Source organism: Seriola dumerili, unplaced genomic scaffold (genome assembly GCF_002260705.1).
Source record: "Seriola dumerili isolate Sdu_G_001 unplaced genomic scaffold, Sdu_1.0 BDQW01000302.1, whole genome shotgun sequence".
NCBI lineage: Eukaryota > Metazoa > Chordata > Actinopteri > Carangiformes > Carangidae > Seriola > Seriola dumerili.
The window spans coordinates 1,123,304-1,144,545 of record NW_019174557.1 but is presented as its reverse complement, the minus strand read 5'-3'; the positions used below and the strand labels follow the sequence as shown (position 1 = coordinate 1,144,545).

At 41.2% G+C, this 21,242-nt stretch overlaps 1 protein-coding gene across 1 annotated transcript in view; it reads right to left on the bottom strand.

Annotated features, from left to right (window-relative positions):
• Nucleotides 1-21,242, bottom strand: part of mast1 (microtubule associated serine/threonine kinase 1) — a 49,148-nt gene that overhangs the window by 23,839 nt on the left and 4,067 nt on the right. The window contains exons 2-7 of the mRNA XM_022758630.1: nucleotides 10,153-10,241; nucleotides 8,054-8,186; nucleotides 7,497-7,569; nucleotides 6,981-6,983; nucleotides 3,450-3,610; nucleotides 1,447-1,522 (exon numbers count right to left, since the gene is read on the bottom strand). Of these exons, the coding sequence (XP_022614351.1) occupies nucleotides 1,447-1,522; nucleotides 3,450-3,610; nucleotides 6,981-6,983; nucleotides 7,497-7,569; nucleotides 8,054-8,186; nucleotides 10,153-10,241 (535 nt within the window). The remainder of the gene's footprint in view (nucleotides 1-1,446; nucleotides 1,523-3,449; nucleotides 3,611-6,980; nucleotides 6,984-7,496; nucleotides 7,570-8,053; nucleotides 8,187-10,152; nucleotides 10,242-21,242) is intronic.

The following is a 21,242-nucleotide window of genomic DNA, read 5'->3' as shown; positions in this document are numbered from 1 at the left end:
CGGCCCGAGCTCGACAAGAATGGTGCAGTAAACAACATATCAGTGGCTGAGCTCTGACTGAAAGCTGTCTTTCAGTCCAGTTGAACACATCTGGGATAAGGTGGTAGATACTGTGATGTTTGCAACAAATAATGTGGGGCCCACAAACATTTTATGTTATCGCATGATCCGTGAGAAACATTTCCGGGAAATCTGAGCACTGTGAAATCCAAGTGGGTACCACTGTCTGGTGTGTGTCCTCCAGGATTCAGTGCTGGGATGTTTTCTTTATCTCTGCCTACACCAGATTTCTTGGCCATGCGGTAGCTGTACATAGATTCCCATACCACTTCAATGTGACTTGTCAGTGTCTGCATGCTGGGCTGATATTGCTGCCTGGATGACGGGTGGGTCAGTACAACCATTACTGAGCTGCTACTTGTTGAAGGAAAAGACTTCTGTGAATGATTATTTCTTAGATCATATGGTGACTGCTTTTTGCTGCAGGTTTGTTCTTCAGGACACCTGCTTGACGGATTCCCATCCCTGATTACTGCCAGATGTTTCTGAGGGCATTATTTATCTCCAGATATGACTACTGCATTGTCTGCCTGACTTAAATATTTTTGCATGCGGTAAGATCCTTCAAACTGATCCAAAATGCGGCAGCCTGTCTGATCTTCAACTTACCCAAACATCTTACCACAATGCTCCCCGCATAAGCGTCTTGTAGTAGCATACATCAGATTCAAGTCCCTGGTGCTAGTCTACAAAGCCAAACATTGTCTACTTCCCAGGAAATGGTGAAACCTCTCACAAAGGACCTCTCAAACTTTTGTCAACACTGTTCTCTGTTCTTCAGGACTTCACAATCCTGCACATCTGCCAACGAATTTAACACCCATCTGTTGAGGAAGTATTTATACTGACATGTTGCTTAGTTCGTCTTCATGGCCATCGGGAACTCAACAGGTTATGACCAATTTAATGTTTGGTTTGTCCTCCTGTGAAGAAATATTACTCTGCTGCTGCTAATCTACAACTGCAACTAGCACTGAACAGCTTTGTCCTATTTAATGCAGTTATTCAAGTCGAGTTTCTAGTGACACATATTTCTGCCCATATTTGATTTTCTTTTCAACAGTAATTGAAAGGATGTATGGGTTCTTACTACTGAAAACTAAAATGTGTTCCAGAGAATAATTTGAGGCTTGTATATTAGCGTAGCACTAACGTGTCATCAGCTACTTACTGGGAAGATCCGATTCCTGAAATCAACTGGATAACTGTTTTAAATATAATTGAAATTCAGTGTAGCTAAAGAGCTGGTCATTGCCTGTATGCATATTGTTTGTGTGTATATTTGGTGTGTGTGTATATTTGGTGTGTGTGTGTGTGTGTGTGTGTGTGTGTGTGTGTGTGTGTATGCACAGTTTACACTTGTGTATTTGTTTGTGTGAGGTTGACCTTGGGGAAGCGCTCCTTGTAGACATGGTTCATCATCACTATTTCATTGTCATAGCAGGATGGAGATCGCCCGGGGCTGAAGAGAGACAAACACAGAGAGCGGCAGAGTAATACAAAGCACTGACTGGGTAAACCCGAGTGTGAGGGGAGGCAGCTGGTGAGACATGGAGATAAAATTCTGCATTTTTCACTCGAATGACAGAATAATTCGCTGCTTCCCATCATGTCCATCCTGTCTGTACATTATGCTAATCGACCGATCACAAATTCTGTACACTCTGTTTCTCTGATGGATTTGGTGTCTTCCTGCATGTCATGCCCCACTCCTCCATCACAAGCCAGGTGCAGTTGTCAGAAACATGCATAAATACTTGAAGAGTCACATGTATGCTTTCCTACACACACATGCACAGACATAAAGCAAAGGCGCAAATGGACATGAGGCAGAGACAAAGCACAAAAGGCAATAGTATCTTCATTTCACAGCAACTCATCCTATGCTGAATTCACAAAAGCACAATCTTATGTCTTATGGGCAAACAGATCACAGTTAGGCATCACACAATGATGTGATATGAACAGTGACAATGGAGGCATTTCAGGTAAACATTAAAGGCATTCAGCATATTGAAGCCACAAGATAGGATTTTATCTAGGCCAACGACCACGGAGGAGCTCAATACAGAAACTGAATACTGATAAGTAGTGATGTGTCGTATGTAGTTAGGGCATGCTGCATCCAGAGGGGTGGCTATAATAATAGTAGGTGTGGTTGGAGGGAGTGTGCACCAGAGACTCCTGCTAATAGAGAAACTGCTGCACTCTGGAGAGGCTCAAAGCACTGGAGGGTGGACTGATACTGATATAATACCAGTGTAAAATACCCTAACCCTGCATGGCTTTTTCTGTTTTGTTTTTAACTCCGCTACATTTGTGTGTGAAGATTTCACACACAAAACATATGATTATCTTATAAAATATGATGCTGTGAGCTGTATCTAATCAGTAGTATATAGTAATAGTTTAAGGATAAGACTGGTGTTATTCCATATTTTTCTTCTTGTCAACAACAAAACAAACAAAAAAGACCACTGTAGTTTTGCTGGTAAAATGTGAAATGCAGGAATTTTACTTGCAATTGATCAGTTTATAATGTTCCATTTGTACTTTTACTTTCACTAGTACACTACTGTTTATTAACATCATAGTGAGAGGGAATGATAATAATAACAGTGGTAAATCCAGACACATAGGAAACACATTTTCACATCTGTCAGATGACAAAACTTCAACTTAAATAGTATACACTATGTATAGATTTAACAAGTAACAAATATTATTTCCATGAAGCTTTCTAAGAAATGCTTAGAAATCCTAGAAAAAGAAATTGTCTGTAACAAGGGCTGAAACACTGACTCGTCCTCAACAGCATTTAACAGCACACACACATACGCAGAGGGTGAATTATACAAGATAAGCAACAAAAGCTGTGTGCCTGAAATAAATGATTGAGGGCCCTCTACGTCTCCTCGTGACAGAATGATGTTGTTCCTGCAAACAAAACATGATGCCCCTTTCATAATCTTCAAGGGCTGCTAAATGTCCTTTCATAACAGCTGCACATGCTGAATTTTGGTTGTTTTTGTTTATTTTTCTTCACCAGAAAATCTCCACAAATCAACTACTAATAAATTGGGCTTTGAGCAAAGTTGACATTATTTATCCTGTGGCACGAGCTAGAAGTCTGTCTGATGGTTTAACTAATGAATCATGAGCATTTTGTACTTTTAAAAGAAAAATGTCACAGCATCATTTTAACTGTGTGTAACTGGCAACATTTCTGTTACTAGAGATACTCCAGGTACTACAGGAAACAGCAACTAAGTCCTTATGTGAGACTGTTAGGGGCAAATTGCATGAATCAAAGTAGGCTAGATGCCTGGTGTAAGGGACTCTTTCATTTGCTAAAACTGTCATTTGCCCATGACCTGCCATGCTCTCACCTGAGACTCCGAGAGCGAGGGCGGACATGCGGCGAGCGTCGGCCCCCGTCATCGTCCGTGATGCTCTCTGTGCTGCCAAAGTGCTTGGACAAGAAATGCAACTCGTCCATGGTCGGCTGGAAGGGCAGCTGGTGCAGACGCTCCTGGGACGAGCTGGATGACTGGAGAGAGACGTGAAAAACAGACAAGGTTAAAAAGTGAACTGCTCTTTGTTCGATTTTTTTCAAAGCCTCTGTCGCAGCTGCAACCTCAATATGTTTAAAAATAGGTACCCAGTGATGGAGAACAGGACATCAAAAACGACAAATGGCAAGAACACCTTGATGAGAAGAGAAGAGAAGAGAAGAGAAGAGAAGAGAGAAGAGGAGAAGGTGTACTATGAGGTGAGTGGGTGGAAATAACTGAAGCAAAGAAGCAACTAAGTTAAAAAGAACAGGGAAGGAAAATAGAGAGGTGGAGAAACAAGGAAAATATCCAGAAGGAGTTAGTGTAGGAGGGTAAAAACAGAATAATCTGGTCTGAAAAACAGAGGAAAAAGACTGCAGGGAATGAAAGAGTCACTGCAAGTAAAAGTTGACTGCTGCCTTAAGTGTCTGCCGCCTCGGGGGGTTAACGGCAGTGCTATTCGGTCTTAAACAAAAGACTTTTCCTCAGCACAGGAGGGAAAAAACCAGCTTGGATCAATGGGAGGCTTAATGAACACATCTCCCAATGGGACACCATGGTTGGCTTTGGCCACACAACGATTTCTGCTATAAAAATCCATTAGAAAGTCCATTCAGGTCTTATCCACTTGCAAGCTGCAGAAAGGCACTGAAGTGATGATGTTGTGAATGCAGCAAGTCCAGTCTCCAGAATCAATTAAGAAGTTCCCTGGAGACAGAGTGTACTCAGATATGGAGGAAAATGCCATTGGATAAGATGGCTGTCACAGATGAAAAATGTTTCATATCAGCCTTGCTCCTTTCATGCCGTCACAGTGTGAATCTCAATTCCCTTAATTGCATGCAGATTATCTTCACCTGCATCTTAGTCCCTCCCACTGAAGAGGCAAGGAAAGAGGAATTGAGTAAAGACAGTTTTAAAGAAACAGAAAATGGAACGCATGCCTTCTCTTAAAATCAACAGCCTCAAGCGTCCACACGTGCATCAAAACCTTCCTCTGTGCTTGTACTGTACAGATCCGTCCAACCACAGTTTGACTGCGATCTGATCCATGATGCAAGATAAAGGGAGAAATGAAAGATCATAAAAAGAAATGCTTTCTGGTGAATAATCAAAGATGATTATTGTTAAAGCTACCATACAGTAGATAGACTGATTTTAACTAGATGGTGAATCAAAGTAAATTTTCTCAATGAAGGTATTCGCATATCCACATTCTCCAGAGCAGGTGCGCTGGAAAGTGTCACTTCAGAATATCCCACACACTGCTCTGCAAGACTGAATCAAAAATAAATTAATAAATTAATAATAAATTAAATGAGTGATAAAAGGAATAAAATAAAAGGGAATAAAGGGAAATTGGAACTGGGATGTACCAACAGTCGGCAGTTTTCTTCACTTTTAACGTTTCATCCTTCGAACTTGCTCCATCTTTTACCCCGTTCTCACCTCCGCTAACAACTGTTTACACCTTTGACTATTCCTGCAGCTTTTCTGCACAACTTTAGCTCAGTTCTACCTCTTCATACACAGAAACTCCTCCGCACACATACACAAACACATGCACACATCTCCTCCTTTCATCTGCTCTGTTCAGTATGCAAGGGTCCTGCTGTAACTAATCAAGCGAGTAATGGCCCATGTAAGAACCAGCAGAGCACTGAAACCTGACGGGACGGGGGGAGGGAAGAGGTGAAGAGTAGTGTGGGGAAACTGAGAAACCATTTTCGACCTCATCCACCAGCAAAAAGAGATCAATCATTTGCCTACAGTGTGTGTCTCTACTATATGTACTGCTGAGGGACGGGCAATGAAAGAAATGGTGTGTGAAATGCAGCAAAGATGCAGAGCCAGTGATAGTGTTCAGGATAGCACAGCGATGTACAGGGAGTGGATTATTAGTCAACACCTTGCCTCCACCTGAGCGTCATACACATTAAGGTCCATTTCTCAAATGGACTATTTACCAAATGGACCTCGGCAGTGTTCATTCCCTTTTGAGTATTCTGTTATGCTCCAAGCATCCTTCACTCAGACAAAAGTGGACAATGTTGTTGTCTCTCTGCTTCAAAACACGTTTCACTTCCACCTACACGCACATTTATTTGTCTCTGTTGCCCCTCTTTATCATCCATCTCTCCTTCTCTGGGGATAAAGAGATGGATAAAGAAACAGATACTGGAACACTGGTTTGCAACTACAAGGCAGAAATACAAATTGGTTATGTTTCATTTCAATTATCCCTGCTCCACTTTTTTAAGAAAGGCATCATCAGCAGATAAATCAGGTCGATCATATCTTAGCAACTGATCAGTTATTTTTAGGTCTGGTGGTTTATATGTGATGCATGTTCTTCAGCACTACAATGCTATTAAATAATCGGCAAAGAACACAGGAGCGCACGTGTGTGTGTGTGTGTGCGCGCGTCTGTGTACTCATGGCATTTAGCTGCTACTGTGGCGTGTAATCTTTTCAAAGTGAAACGAAACTAAAGTAGAAGATGCAAGTTAAGAACATGAATTAAATGCAGCATAGCGCACGCTGATTTTATGTATGAAAATATATGCAAATAAATTCTTTGAGTGAAATACATATTCATGCAAAGAATACAAAACCCACCTCATCAATTTAGCAATGGAAGAAAAATCTAAAATACAGTTCTGTGCATTGATTTCATAATTCATGCAGCTAAATTAACGAAAGAAAAAAAAAGCAGACGCCACACTTTAGTGTCTTTTAGTGTCTCCTATTTCTCAAATGTAATGTAATGTAAATTAAAGAAAGTATGAGTTTTCACTTGTCATGCTGTGAAGATGGGAAATATGAAGGAATCTCTCAATGAAAGCAGCACCAGAAGCCTCTCATTGTAACTCGGGGGACTTCTCAGGAGGCTGCTGCTAAACTGCGGCGTGTAGTTTGATAGCCACAAGTTTTGTGTTACAAGGGCACACTTAGTCAGCTCCATCCTACATTTGAGTGAGGATACGGTGCAGCGGCTGCTGCAGTAATAATACACGACAGATGCAGGGAAGTTGCAGCTACTGTAGTCACGTCTGTGGTGTAGACAGTCATTTCGGTTACGTCTTAAAAGGAGAACTTAAAGGAAACACACTCCTCCTCTGATGCAGGCTCTGAGAGTGTGACATCACATTGATTTGGCAAATGTTTTTTTGTCCAGAAGCGACTCACATTCTTTCACGTGCACGGGAAACAATTTGGGGTTCAGTGTCTTACTAAATCCCACCATTGACCTTGCAGTTAATGGCTATCCCACTCTACTGCCTGAGCTAAAGCCTCATCAGGCGGATGTTAGAGGCTTTTCTTCACTGTGAATGGTGACTGCACTGTACTTACACAGTGCCGTACAACCTAAGTAAGACAAAGCACTTTTAAATGTCCTTCTCATTCACTCACACACACACACACTATTAAACCTAATTCTACGATGCATAATGATACAAATTCCTGCCAATGGTTTCACACTGTTCCTGTTCATACTTTTTTTTTTTTTTTTTTTTTTTTTTTTTAAAACCCCATGTGTGTGCTTTAATCAAACGAATTGTGTGTCAGACATGACTGATCCACACTGAATACAGTTAAACTCGTTATTTCAGCGATCAGTTACACTGATTTAGTCACGTGGGCCGCAGACTTCACTGGCCTCAGGTTACCTATCGTAAAAAGTACCACACACTGTGGTGCAGAAATTTTAACTCAGATAAAACAAAACAATGGTATCAGATTGGAATCAGTACAGGATGGCTGTGGGAATCACATGGTTGATGTACTGGTATCATTATCAGTAGAGTTGCTTCTCTTGTGCTGATTGTTTTTTGTCCTCAATGAGACAAGAGACGTGCAAAAATGAAAGATGAAACTTACCGTTGAGCTGGGTGTATTGGTGCCATATCCTGAGGAAGGCAGAGAAGCCAAGGACCATCTACGACCATCAGCCCTGAGAAAAGCGGGGGAAAAAAGAAGAACATATGTTAGAGCCAAAAAGAATGAAAACTGTTTTTCTCTCACTTTCCATGGACAGAACTCAAATATAGTTTAGTGTAATTTCTTTTTTAGTTGCTCCAAACAACGCAATGGACCATTAAACTACAGCCACGCCACCAATTTCCCCCTCCTTTCAATTCATCCAATTATACTTTTCTTCCCTCTGGCCTTCTCCAGCCATCCACAAGTCTGACACTTCCTCTGAGTGAGCGATGAGGGATACACGTTTGGGCAAAATCCTGACACCTCGCCTCATTCATCTCAGCCTGATGTCACGCCTCTGTCACACAGACACTCGGTGGGAACAGTGTAGGACAAAGATAGGGCATTGGCATGCAGTTTCATTCTGCATGTGTATATATGTGTGTGTGTGTGTGTGAGAGAGAGAGTGGGTGTATACCCTGTGTGTAAAAATAATCCAGTAATCTACTTTGCACCGTTCTTGTAACATTTCCTTGTGTGACTTATTGTGTGAAGAAAAGAGGGATGCCAACCTTCGAGAGGAAGCGAAGGAAAAGTGGGCAGGTCCGCTTGGTGAGAAGTTGCGCGGGCTGTCCAACGGACTGCTTCCTGTTGAAATACATATGGAGAGAAGACAAAAGAAAACATACACTATGAGTTATTTCATTTTAGGTTTTAGGTAACTACACTCTACAAGTCATTTCCATTTCATTTGGTCACGTCACCTTGAAGGAAATATTGTATTCTTATCAGCCAATGTCGAGAACAATATGAGGGTGGGCACCAAAATTTGATCTTTGTTCATTCAGTCATTAAAAGAGAAATCACTGTTATGATTAAGATAAAAACAACCACCCTCTGTGAGTCCTGCTTCCAAATCTTACCCTTGAGCCTGTCCTGCAGAATTAAATATTAAAGATTTAGTTAAACAACAACTGAACACCAGCTGAGAATCTTGTTCATTTTATTCCATAGCACACCTCAACAGAGATTTGTTTTTGTTTTTTTTATACCACCCGAGGTTCGGTTGTCTCAGACAGTGCAGAGGCCTAAGATGAATCAGCATTTGTTAGAGCTCTCTGCACAGCAAGAAATCTTTGCGTTGTTTGCTGTGATGGTCAGTAAGTCTGACTGCTGTGCACCTTGAAAACCAGTGTTGGCAACTGACAACTGTGAGCTCTCATACCATCAGCTACAGTATGACTGCATATTGAAGTGTTTAAGAGTTGTTGATACAATGAGTGCATCTACATGTGCACTAGTAGTTTCCTGGTTCTGGTGCACATGTAAACAGCATATACTGGTTTCAAAAACCTGGATAAGACCTAGTTTTTTTAAAACCTGGATATGCTACCTGGATTACTCAGACAGAAACCAGGATACTGTTGCGTGTAAACAATTCTATGTTGGTACAGAGCACAGTGGCTGAGATGGTGAGAGTCACGACACACCAGCAGAAACCATCCATACCGCTTGTCCTTATAGGGTCGCGGAGGGGCTGGAGCCAATCCCAGCTGACATTGGGCAAGGGCAGGGTACACCCTGGACAGGTCGCCAGTCTATCACAGACTAAACAACCATTCACACCTGTGGTCACCAAATAACCTGTCACATGTCTTTGGACTGTGGAAGGAAGCCAGAGTACCCGGAGGCAAAAGAACAGGGGGACGAGGGAGAACATGCAAACCCGGGTCCCGGGTTCGGACCCTGAACTTTCTCACTGTGAGGCAACAGTCCTAACCACTGCACCACCACTGCACCATCATTTAAACATGGATATGAATCAAAACAAGATAAGAAAGCAGGAAACTAGTGTGCATGTAAACTTAGGCAGTGATTCTGAGATTTGCTGCATGTTCTTTCCATTTAATCTGGCAACACTTTGTTTGATTTTGATGTTGAAAGTTAAATGAAAAAGAATCTAGTGGTACTCTTGGACAACCCTTAAGACACCCCCATGGTGTCATGGCACCCACTGTAGGAACTGTGGGAACCACTGCATTAGTGGTTTAAATTCTCATGTCATAGTGTCCTGACTCACCCTGGAGTACACTTCTATGTCACTGCAGCAAGGTAAGAATTTACATCACTGGAGGAGATCTTCAGCTGGTGTCGGTGTTGCTCTTTGATGCTCAGAGTTGTCTTTTTGAGTGAGTATTTTCAACGAAAAAACAACTAGATTTCATGCAAAGAAGACAGTCACTTTAAATTTACTTTGACCCAGATTTCATGTTCTCAAAGCCGCTGTGTTTTCAGCTGCTATACTTAACTCTGTCCTCTTGAGAAAAGTAAAACTCAGGAAATCCCGCGACAGAAAAGGGAGGAAAAGGGTTGATCTTACACCAGAGTCCCAATAGTGAAGTAAAAACAACAACTGCAGAGTGCTGCTTTCTAAGTCTGGTTTCTGTATAATTAATTTTTCAATCACATTTTTTTTTTTTTTTTTTTAATTTTATACTCATTAAAGTAAACAAAGCCAAATAGTCCATTAAAAAACGGAATCTAATGAGCCCAACATACTGTTTAATCTGCTACTGTGTGGTGTCTATAACATATATGCACTGTATATACTGACCTATGTGTCCAGGCAGTGGAGAGTGCGGCCGTGGCAGCGTGGGGGACGTACTGGTCAGGATGAGGCTTTTCCTGTTGCTGGTTCTGCAACTAGAACACATGTGAGAACAGAGAGCACGTCAATATTTGTCTTTATTATATTTAAGACTCCATCGATACCAGGCGGATGATAGCTGGTACACACACACACACACACACACACACACACCGCAGTGACCCCCCAGGTTAATGAATATACGGTGTCTGTGTTTGGCTATGTGCTTACTTGTCACCCTGAGTAAATGTATAGCCTGTAATACAGTAAAGTATGTGTGGCTGTAAGTGTGTATGCTTTTTATATTGAGTACAGTATGTTTCTGTGTGTGTGCATGTGTCAGGCCATAGTGCATGATTTTATTGATGTCCACCCACACACAGGGGAGAGGGACAAATCAACAAAGATTTTTAATTTCCTCTAGGTTCAACCCCACGATGGCCGCAGCCATGAAGTGTAATGGCAGGAGTGAGGAGGTGATGGAGGGATGAAGAGACAGATGGTGAAGAAGAAAAGGACCAGGGAGGACAGGTATACTCCATAATGAAGATCTGAAATTACTGGACCATGAATGATTCACTCGCTGCTCTTGCCCCACTGCTGTGATGTGTCTTTGAACAGTTTGACAAAGGAACACACACACACACACACACACACACACACACACACACACACACACACACACACACACACACACACACACACACACGGGTTATTGTCTTACATAAGAGCTTGTAAAGTGGGAAGTGGATTTTTCAGGTGTTATTTTCATGTGTGGATTGGGTTTGCTCACAGGCCTTTCGTGTCCGTGCGTGTTTGCTTCGCTGGAGAGCCTGTCAGAGCAGATTTTGCAGAGCAGAACCACAACCTGACAAACAATACACGTTTGCCCCATGTTGCATCAGCCAGCCCGCTGCTCTACATCTGTGCAGGAAGTGCAGTAAATCATAGCGCACACACACACACAAAAATAAAAATGCACAAACACACAACATACACTGGTTATTTGATGCATCTCAACTAACACCTCGATCTATAATCTATATCTCCATCTTGCAGTCCTCCCACATCCTCCCTTATCCCTCCCTCTTTTTCGATGTGAGTCCTCAGCAGTTGTTTCAAACGCTCCGAGACATCAAACCCCTGGCAAGATTTTATCGGTGGCAGTGTGCCTCTGTGGGCGCCAGCTGAGGGAGAGCTTGTACTCAACCTTGCAGAACAGAGGAGGAGCGTATTGAAATATTTAAGGGAAATGCATTAGCTTTGGATGGAGGGCTGGAAGTGGCTTAACACCACCCTTCGCTGCAGCTCTCAGAAGATGAAGAACAGAGGAGGCAGGGGGAAGGGTGAGGGACGAGGTGGGGGGGGGCAAAAAAGTGCATATAGTATATTCCTCTGATATAATTTCTGTGTCAAACTCTTACCTCTCTTTTCTTGAAGCCTGCCTGCAATCGTTTTTCATTTCACCCCCTCCTTAACCTGTGCTCTCTCAAATCCACATTTTCATTGCTGCTCTTTGTCAATCACAAGCTGAATCACCTGAGCACACGCTAGTCAAGCATCTCTCCACAACATATTCTTAGCTTTTGATTTATGATTCACCACATCTACAGCAGCCCTACTCTACCAGCAAATCGTCAAATGGCAGTGATTCACTCTTAGATTGAGTGTCTAATGTTGCAAACTACATATTACAGGGAAAGAAATTTAATCTCACCTGCCTGGTTTCTGTGAATTTAATGTTGATTATGCTCAGTCTCAATAAATCTTTTGATAACTTCTAAATCACTCATCTGTTTCTCTTTCATTTCTTCCATTTCTTCTCATATCCGGATTCACTATCATTCTGCTTTCTCCTTCCAAATTAACTCTGAATGAAGAATAATTGAAGTGAGTGAAGTCAAGAAAACTCATTGTTCCCCTCTAACTCCAGATTTAAGGGTTATAGAGTCAAATAAACTATTAAAAGACTGTAACAGAATGAAAACCCACCAGGCTAAAGCAATCTAATCTTCCCATAAAGCCAGAAGTCTCTTGCAGCCACTATGCTTTATAACATTGTTATCTTAAATGAATGCTTCAAAAGGGCATCTTGCCCAAAGCATTTGTACTGCAAAAAAAAAAAAAAAAAAAGGTTAAATAGGAGTGCTGCTCTTTATGCTATACTACAGCCACATTATTTATCACCAGTAAAGGTCATACAGATTGACTTTGGGCGAACCCCCAAAACCAGGGCATGAACCCACATATAGGTTTACAATAGTGAGAGTAGAGAGAGCAAAGACAGACACTTTTTCCAGGCATGAAAGAGTGAGAATTATACCGTCTATTCAACAGCATACTGCAACTGCATACTGGTCTGTTTGGGGTGCTTGTGTTGGACAGGCTGATGTACAGACGACAGATGGGTAATGGGTGGCACTCCACTCTTAGTATTATTCTCCTATAACAATGTCAGACTTACAAATTTAAAAAAAAAAGGCATCAAAAGCATCAGAACCAGAGATTTTGTCTTTTTTTTATGTCATATATTTGTTGTATATATATATATAAATATAAATGAAAATCTGACCTTACTGTGATGTGATATTTCTTTATTTTCTTAGTTTTCGGTCAGAAAAAAACTGCAAAATTTTAGACGTGTTTTTCTTTTCCCCCTCATTTCTCTCTTTAACTATGCAGAAAGGTACGGTAGCATATTCAAGGAGGTCATGTTCACCTGTCTTGTCCAGTCATGTTCCTCGTCTTTCCCAGAAACCCTGGCTACATAATTAGCGGTAACCGTGGTGGCAGTCAGTGAAGGTTACGGGACAGGAGCTATAGGTGGCTTTAAGGGCTTAAGGCTAACACCCTGTAGATTCACTGGAGTGGGAAAGCAAAAGAGATAAGAGGTGGGAATGTGCTGCAGGCGGAGGGTAGAATGTGTGTGTGTGTGTGTGTGTAAATGTGACTTTAAATCACTCTGTCATGGTTATGGCCATGCAGCTTGGACTCATCCTGCCTCAATCTGGTTAAGAAGGTGTGTGTGTGTGTGTGTGTGTGTGTGTGTGTGTGTGTGTGTGTGTGCGTGTAAGAGAGACAGAAAGAGTTAGTATGCTATGCATTGCCATCTTTGAATCATAAATCTGAGGCTGTCTGTGGTTTTGTGGTCAAATACACACTCCTGCTCTATATCATTCACCACCTCCTCTGTTTTCAGGCAGATGGTGATATTTGGATTCATTCAGTCATGTACTTACGCATAAATGAATTTTGAATAGAAAGTTGAAGCTTTACTGACGACGAGACACTTTCCTTTAAAATATTCAGACCCTTTCAGATCCAATTAGGTTAATCAAGAACAAATTCTCTCTATCCGTAATGAACTGACCAAGAAGAAGAGAGATGAAGAGCCGTGGGAGAGGGACGAAGACGTGAAGGGGAATGTACAAAGTTTCCATAGCAACACATTTGGAGTCACAGTCAAAGGAAGCAAACTGTGACATCCCCAACTGTTTTCTTTCTTTCTCCTGTTTCCACCAGAGCACACAATGAGAAACACGCAGCTTGTGTTAAACAAATAAAATAATGAAGGTGAGCGTCAGATTGAATGAGCTCTGATCTAAGGCCAGTAAAACCAAACAAATATGATCTCCGCCTGCAGTGAACCACAATGCTGCGAGTCAGAGTCTGTTGCTACGGCTGAGCCAAAGACTGTTTGTGTGTTTTACGTGTGAATGCCAGATTTAATAATCCATCATAATCCATTGTGTAATCCATCACGCAGGCTCAATCTGTGTGTGACAGAGTGGGTAGCGGTGAGACACGTGGTGCTGTCACTCAGACAGAGTATGATGCGTTGGGCTTAATGGTGCATGCTGTTATTGTGTGGGCCTCTGCTGATGGACACCAGAGCTGACGAGAAAGCTGCCAGCAACTTTTAATATGTGGCAGAAAGAGTGGATTTCTGATGGTGTCAGGCACGTGTGGCTGAGCCTGTCAAAGGGTGCAAAGCAAATCAATGGTTTTTTCTGTTTTTTTTGTTTGTTCTGGGGGATGAAGGTGGTTTTTGCATCAAGGTGGTCACAAGAAAACACCTCCAGAATGACAAACAAGGGCAGGGGAAAGAGGAATAAGGGAGGGAGGGTAGTGGGCAGTGCTGCCAAATAAAGCACAACTAGTGTTTTTTTATGTTTTGGCAACTCCAGGACCTTTGCTAGGGTTAGAGAAAGATGGAAGACTTGGTTAAATATTGAAAAAAGTTGCTACACAAACACAAAGACATAAAGCGTTTTGACCTCAGCTACAAATGACTTCATATAACGTGAAAGGTGTCACCTGCAGAAGAAAAGCCACAGACAATAATCACCAACACTATAGCTTTATGGAGCATTGCATGACTTTAAGTTCATTGTTTTGGTTTTCCTGCCAAAAACATAACTGTTTTGGTTCACTCTCTGTTCTCATTGATTATTTCCAGTCGCAGGAGGCTGAAGATAAACCCACTGTAGACTAGCTGCTCACCACCAAGTTGCAGAGTGACCAAGTTGGCGACGAGCGAGAATGTGGAGACCAAAAACGGAGCTAAAAGAGAATGAATATTGAACTTGCCGTCACCAGATGACCAGGAAATGACCCCAAATGAATGCTAATGTTACTCTGTATATGTTAGATATCCAAATAGGCAACGCTTTGACATTTAGAGCAAATGCGTTGCCATAGTAATGCTATTTTAAGCCAAAATTTAACAACACAGAAGATGCAGAATGTGAACCCAACTCTCCAGTGTCAAAGCAACCCAACCACCCCAACCCAATCTCCTCACTAAGACTTCAGTGCAGGAAACAGACAACAAATTTCCTGGATAGTACACAAATGGCCGGTAAACATAATCCAGGCAGCAATCACAATTCCTCCAGAACTTCTTTGGCAAAGCAAATTAGAAGTATATCAACGTATTTTGTAAGTGACCCGGCTGCATGTTGACACCGCGATGTTAAGAGGATATTATAAACAGACAATATCAAAGGTGACCAACAGGGATGCAAAAAGAGCCAAAACCACACAGACACACACAAACACACACACACACTAATGTGACAGGCGACAAACCCCTGCTTATGTCTCGCTGCTCCCAATAATGAAACCCAGGGCTGTCATTGGCTGCTAGGGTCATAGGTTAAATCTGTGGTAATGACTCGTGCAAAAGCTTTGATGAGCAATTATCCCCCTGCAGGCCCTCGGCTGGCACTGGGCCATTACTCTCGCTCACACACACGCCCCTGAATGTGTCCACACTCATGGAAAAACACATAAGCACAGTGTTGGTCCCCAAACACTGCCCCAGAACTGTCACAAACTGTCTACATTCATTACAGCAATGAAAGTAATACAAACAACAACGCTTGGATACAGGTCATTAAAACTACACATTTAGTGCTTCCCTGGTGCTGATACAGTCTCTTAGTTGTAAGTTAGGATGGGACAACTGCACAAAGTAACAGTTCAATAATAAAAATGTTTGTCCCTAAAGTATAATTGTGTTTAATTACAAATTAGGTCTTTGGTTATGATTTGGGTACTCATCAAGGTAATTGCTGCAAAGTGGGATCACAACAACATTACTACAGCAAGGCAGTGAGACAATAAGACAGGTTGTAAACAAGCCAACGTTTAGCAACATCTGCTAAACCACATTTGCAGATGAAATGAAAAATATGCACACCTGAAATGTCGGTTATAATCCCTCATTGCACAGGTACACTTTGCACAGCTACAGCAGTAGGTCAAAGTTGAAAAATGTTTACAGTGGACAGACTGTGTAATGATTTGACAGTTTGCCTTTGTTGTCTCCTCTAAACGACTTTGTATAACCTGGGGATTTGTTTAAAACTTTTTTGATCAATTGTGTTTATTGCCCTGTTGGACTTCTTTTTACCAATCTTGCCATGTTCCCAGATCTAAGCAATTAAAAGTGCCCTGTGTGTATACTTGAAACCTGAAGTGTTGATACATATCATCTTCATACCTTCATTTACAGAAACCTACATGGTTTAGATCTATGCTTGTTTACTGGCAGTAAACAAATGTAAAATAAACCTATATCACGAAAGAACAAGGTGTCTTGCCAACAGTGGTTTCATAGAAAAGTCAACCGAGGTTCACTGGTGGCCAAAAAAAAAAAACATTTCTATCAGGAAGTGATCCAAATGAGAAAAATGCATAATGGTCATTTAAAATTATGCAACAGTATTTCTTCACACACTGGCTCTTTGAGTGGTGGAGACAGGATGTGACAGGAATCACTGTCACAATCACTGCAGTGTTTAAGAAAGGGAGACAACTAAAGCGGGAACTTAGCTGAATTTAGATTTAGATAATATACAGCACTGTGCAAAAGTTTAAGGCACTTTAGATGTTGGATGATTTTTACCCATTATGCAATAATACCACCATGGAGACATCCAATCGGTCCAAAATTCATTCAGCAGCAATGACAATGACCCCAAACACACAACCAGAGACATAAAGAACTATCTTCGGAGACAAGAAGAACAAGGATTCCTGAATCAGATGGTCTGACCCCAAGAGAGTCCTGATCTCAACATCATGGAGTCAGTCTGAGAGACAGCCTGAATCCACAGGAGAACTGTGGCAAGTTCTCCAAGAGGTATGGAACAACCTACCTGCCAAGTACCTTCAAAAACTCTGTACAAGTGTACCGAGGAGAACTGGTGCTGTTCAAAAGACAAAGGGTGGTCACACTGATTGATTGATTCTTTCCCTATTCACTTTGTATAAAGTTAACTGATACAAACTATTCACAGCATTATTTTTGAAAGCATCACTCACTCTAATTTTAGCAGCTAAAACGTTTGCACCACGCTGTGGATTTGGTTTCATATACCAAACTTATTTTTCAAAGTAAAATCTAAACTGTAAACAAAATGAACAGAATGAATTCACACATTTAATCATGTTCAGACAAAACAAAAACAATTCCTTACTGATATATTCTATTATGCCATCCTTACTCATGATTTCCCCTTAAATACACACCAGTGTCATAAACTTATTTTCCATTGTCTTTGTTCTCATTTATAAATACATTCGCAAGTCGAGGACAGAACACCCGATGATCACAGTTTAATCAGTTTTTAACTTTATTATGTTTCTTTGGCCCTTTTGTAATTATTTCATTAATGACTCCTCATGGAGGGGGCTGTCCTCTCTCTGTCCAAAGCCAAAAAGCTGGTCACTGATAAAAAAACAGAGAACAATGCGGACAATGAGCCGTTTAAACAGACCAGCTCCACATTACACCAAATCTTATTAAAGGAATGAGCCCATTCAGAAGCACGAGCCGACACCGACGGCTTGATAGCACATCATGGGAGGACGTTTAACTATCGAGGAGACAGGCATCAACATGTGTGCACACCCTCCATCACCCAGTGTGTGTGTGTGTGTATGTGTGTGTGTGTGTGTGTGTTGTTGTTGGGGTGTAACTAATTGTACATTTGCATGCACATGTGAGCCTGTGACAGGTGTGAGTGAGTGCCTGTGCATTCTTAATGTGTTTTACCTAGTAGATGATTAACTCTGTGTGTGTGTGTGTGTTTGTGTGTGTGTGTGTGTGTGTGTGTGTGTGTGTGTGTGTGTGTGCGGTCTGTCTGTCAGTAGTGTCATCTTCTGCTCTAAGTGCTGACTCATAGGACACCAGACCTTCCTGATGGTTACACCATCGATCTGTCCAGACTCACTTCCTGTCAGGTGACCCCTCTCTCCCTCTCTCTCTACCTCTTAAAGGAAAGTCTTTGTTTACAACTTTGGGAAATGGAGGGACTAAAATGCTTCCCCTTTAAAAAGCTTTCTGGTCCAACAGGCTGGTCCCTGTTAGTGCATCCTATTACGCAAGAGCCACTGTTCTTACTGCCAGTGTCCAAAACATCCACTGGGATCTATGTGGAGCCCAAACTCTGTATGGTGTCCAAATCAAGCCAAGTGGGCAGATTTATCAAGCATGAGGCAGTTAGATGGAGATTGAGAGGATGATTGAGTGATGCTGACAAGTAGCAGATGAAAGCAAACAAAAAAAAAGAAAAAAAAAAAGAGGATGGAAAAAAGATAAATGACATGAATCTAGGAGGAGAATATACAACAGGAGTATCTTGGTGTTAGGGGTTGCTGCAGGGGTTAGTCACATGGCTTTCTTGTTGCTATGCAATGTAGTACAGAGAGACATAAATAGAGACTTTAGCTGTTATCCCCCATGAAAGAGAGGCTAAGCAAAGGAAAAAAAGATGACAAAGCCAACCAAAACAGTAACAACCACAGCTTTACAGTTGTACAAGAGGAAAAAATGCAGTTAAAGAACAAAGATGAAATAGACAGACAGAGAAAGGAGGTCAGAGATTAAAAAAAGATGAAATACTGCCTGAGTCACCAAGTCATTGTAACATATTAGAAAAACAGCAATGCTTTTGGCAATGAATGCTGTGACAAAGGGGCAATTCTCATCTTACAATGTGTTAGTTCAATAAATAAAATAAAGTAATATGTTTTGTTGTGAGGCCTAATACATTAACTGACTGAATATGCTATGTGCTGGCAAGTACGTTTGTCTTATGATTGAATAAAGAGATGGCTGGCAGATGAGGCAGCTGACTGCCTAAATTACTGACCAACCAGCTGGATGATTGACACGCTGGCTGACAGTCAGACTGAATTTCTGGCTGAACTTTTGCCCCACTAGTTCACCTGGGTAGCTGATTTTACAGTGGGCCAACTAAGTGGCTGACTGACAAATAAAGTCACACCGAAGTCTGTCAGGGCCTGGACCTGTTGTCTAAATCTGCTCACAGAGCAGATAAGCTAATCATCTGTTAGCTCTACTTTCATACTTACTGGACCGCCATGGGAGCAGTATCAATCTTCTCATCTAACTCTGAGAGAATGTGAATAAGCTTAATGTGGAACTATTCCGCTTATAAACCTATCATATTTTTCTATTGGAGAATTGAAGTTCCTTTTTGACCTTGGGTTTGTGAGAAAAGAAAAATCTCACAAGCTTAATACCTCTGAGCTTTTTTAACTCACAGACTTCATCAGTTAGTAGTACTGGCTCAGATGTCATCACAAGGCCAAAGACTATCTTCTTTTTTTTTTTTCTCCATGTTCTACGCTACGGTCATGAGAGGTCACCCGAGCCTTTTCCCTTCACCAATAAAGACTGTGAGAGGAGGTTGAGCGCCCAGAAAAAGCTCGGAACGGCATCTAGAGTGGAGATTGTTTTGTTGCACAGTAAAGCCTGGCATATGGTACACCACTCAAAGACATGATGATGATGATGATGACGATGATGATGATGTCTTATGAATGTTTTAAAATATAAAACAGAGGTCATGGTCAAAATGAGCTACAGCTCAACTAAGCTTCCTGGTCATAATTAAAGATGATAGAAAAATGTGAATTGCATTGAATAACATGCCATCCAAAGATTCACTGGTCTGACACACACCAAAGTCTCTGGCACAGCACATAAATAGAACACCATGAGACACAATAAACATCCAGACATCTATTTTAGTCAGTCTCCAGTCGAAGGTGTTGTCAGACGTCCTCTAAAGGTGTGAAAGTGTATCCTCAGGCAGAGTGATGCAGCAGGAAGTTGCGGCAGTGCAAAGACCTATCTGGATCTTTCTGCATGTGTCACTATCAGTCTCTCGTCTGCTGGTTTCCTGTTTGTCTGCATTAGTCTCTCCACCTTGCGTTTGACTGTTGGTGGCTGCTGCTGCCTCAGCTCTTTCCACTTACTGTCTGTGGAGACCTGAGAAGCGCTCTGAATCACCCCGGCCATGATATTTCACTTTGTTTCCACCGTGACCTCATCCACAGCAAATGATCCGTAGCCATCCCCTCATAAAGGATGAAACACTTACTTCAGTAAGCAGCACTCATTTGCATGAGCAGAGAGTCTTGCAGCATGTCTAATAGACATTAAAAATGATTTAATCTGATTATGGATAATGCATATAGATTCATAAGAAAGCAAGGCCACAGCTTCCATCTCTTAGAAGAGTATTAGAATGGAAATGGCATTAAGAAGCTTAACTTAATATAACATCTGGCGTAGCACAACTAGACTTCAGATTATGATAGTAATGGTTTTAAACAAGCTTCAAAGAACAGCAGAGCAGTTCAACTGTGAATGAAACAGCTTTGACAATTAGTGAGCAGATGATCATTTACTATCTGGTTTACATGTAGTGAATACTTTGATTGATTTTAAGCTCTATGATATCTTAGCACAATGGTAACACACCCTGTACAGAGGGTTAGAGTTCATGTGCTGCACTTTTGATGATATCAAGCATGAACAAGCGAGTACTGCCAGGCAACTGCAGATCCCAGTTTTTTGAGAAACAAATGGAGAGTGGTAAAAACATTCTTTCAACAATTCTGCACTAGAGCTAGATCAATAAATCAGTCCAGTATTAGCATAGTCCAGATATATTGGTATCAGCATTTATGTCAGCCAATAAGAGCAGTGACAAGCTGATTTTTCAACAGTAAAATTATAAAAGAAACACAAATGAAGGAGACCTGCATTAAGACTGTTTGGTTATGGTATGTGAAAATCTACTATTGGCCGATATATCATTATCTGATTTTTTAAACTCCCAAATATTACATCAGTATGGGCCTCAAAAATCCAGTATCAGTTGGTTTATATTTTGAACAATATACATATATATATAATTCAGCTGGGCTTCGACTGCAGCAGTTATTTTCATTATGAATAAATCTACTTATGACTTTCCTGATTAGTTGATCGTTTGATCTATACAACGACAGAAAATGGTGAAAATTTGTGCTGACTTATGTGCTGACTTATTTAATTTGCTTGTTTAGTTTAACAAAAAAGACATTCAGTTTATTATCACAGAAGACTAATAAAACCGGCAACAAGCATTATCATTGCCATGGTTGCTTGAAAAAACACTTAAATGATTAATTATTGAAATTATTGCAGATTAATTTTCTGATTAATTTTTTTCAGGTCTACAATCCAGTAA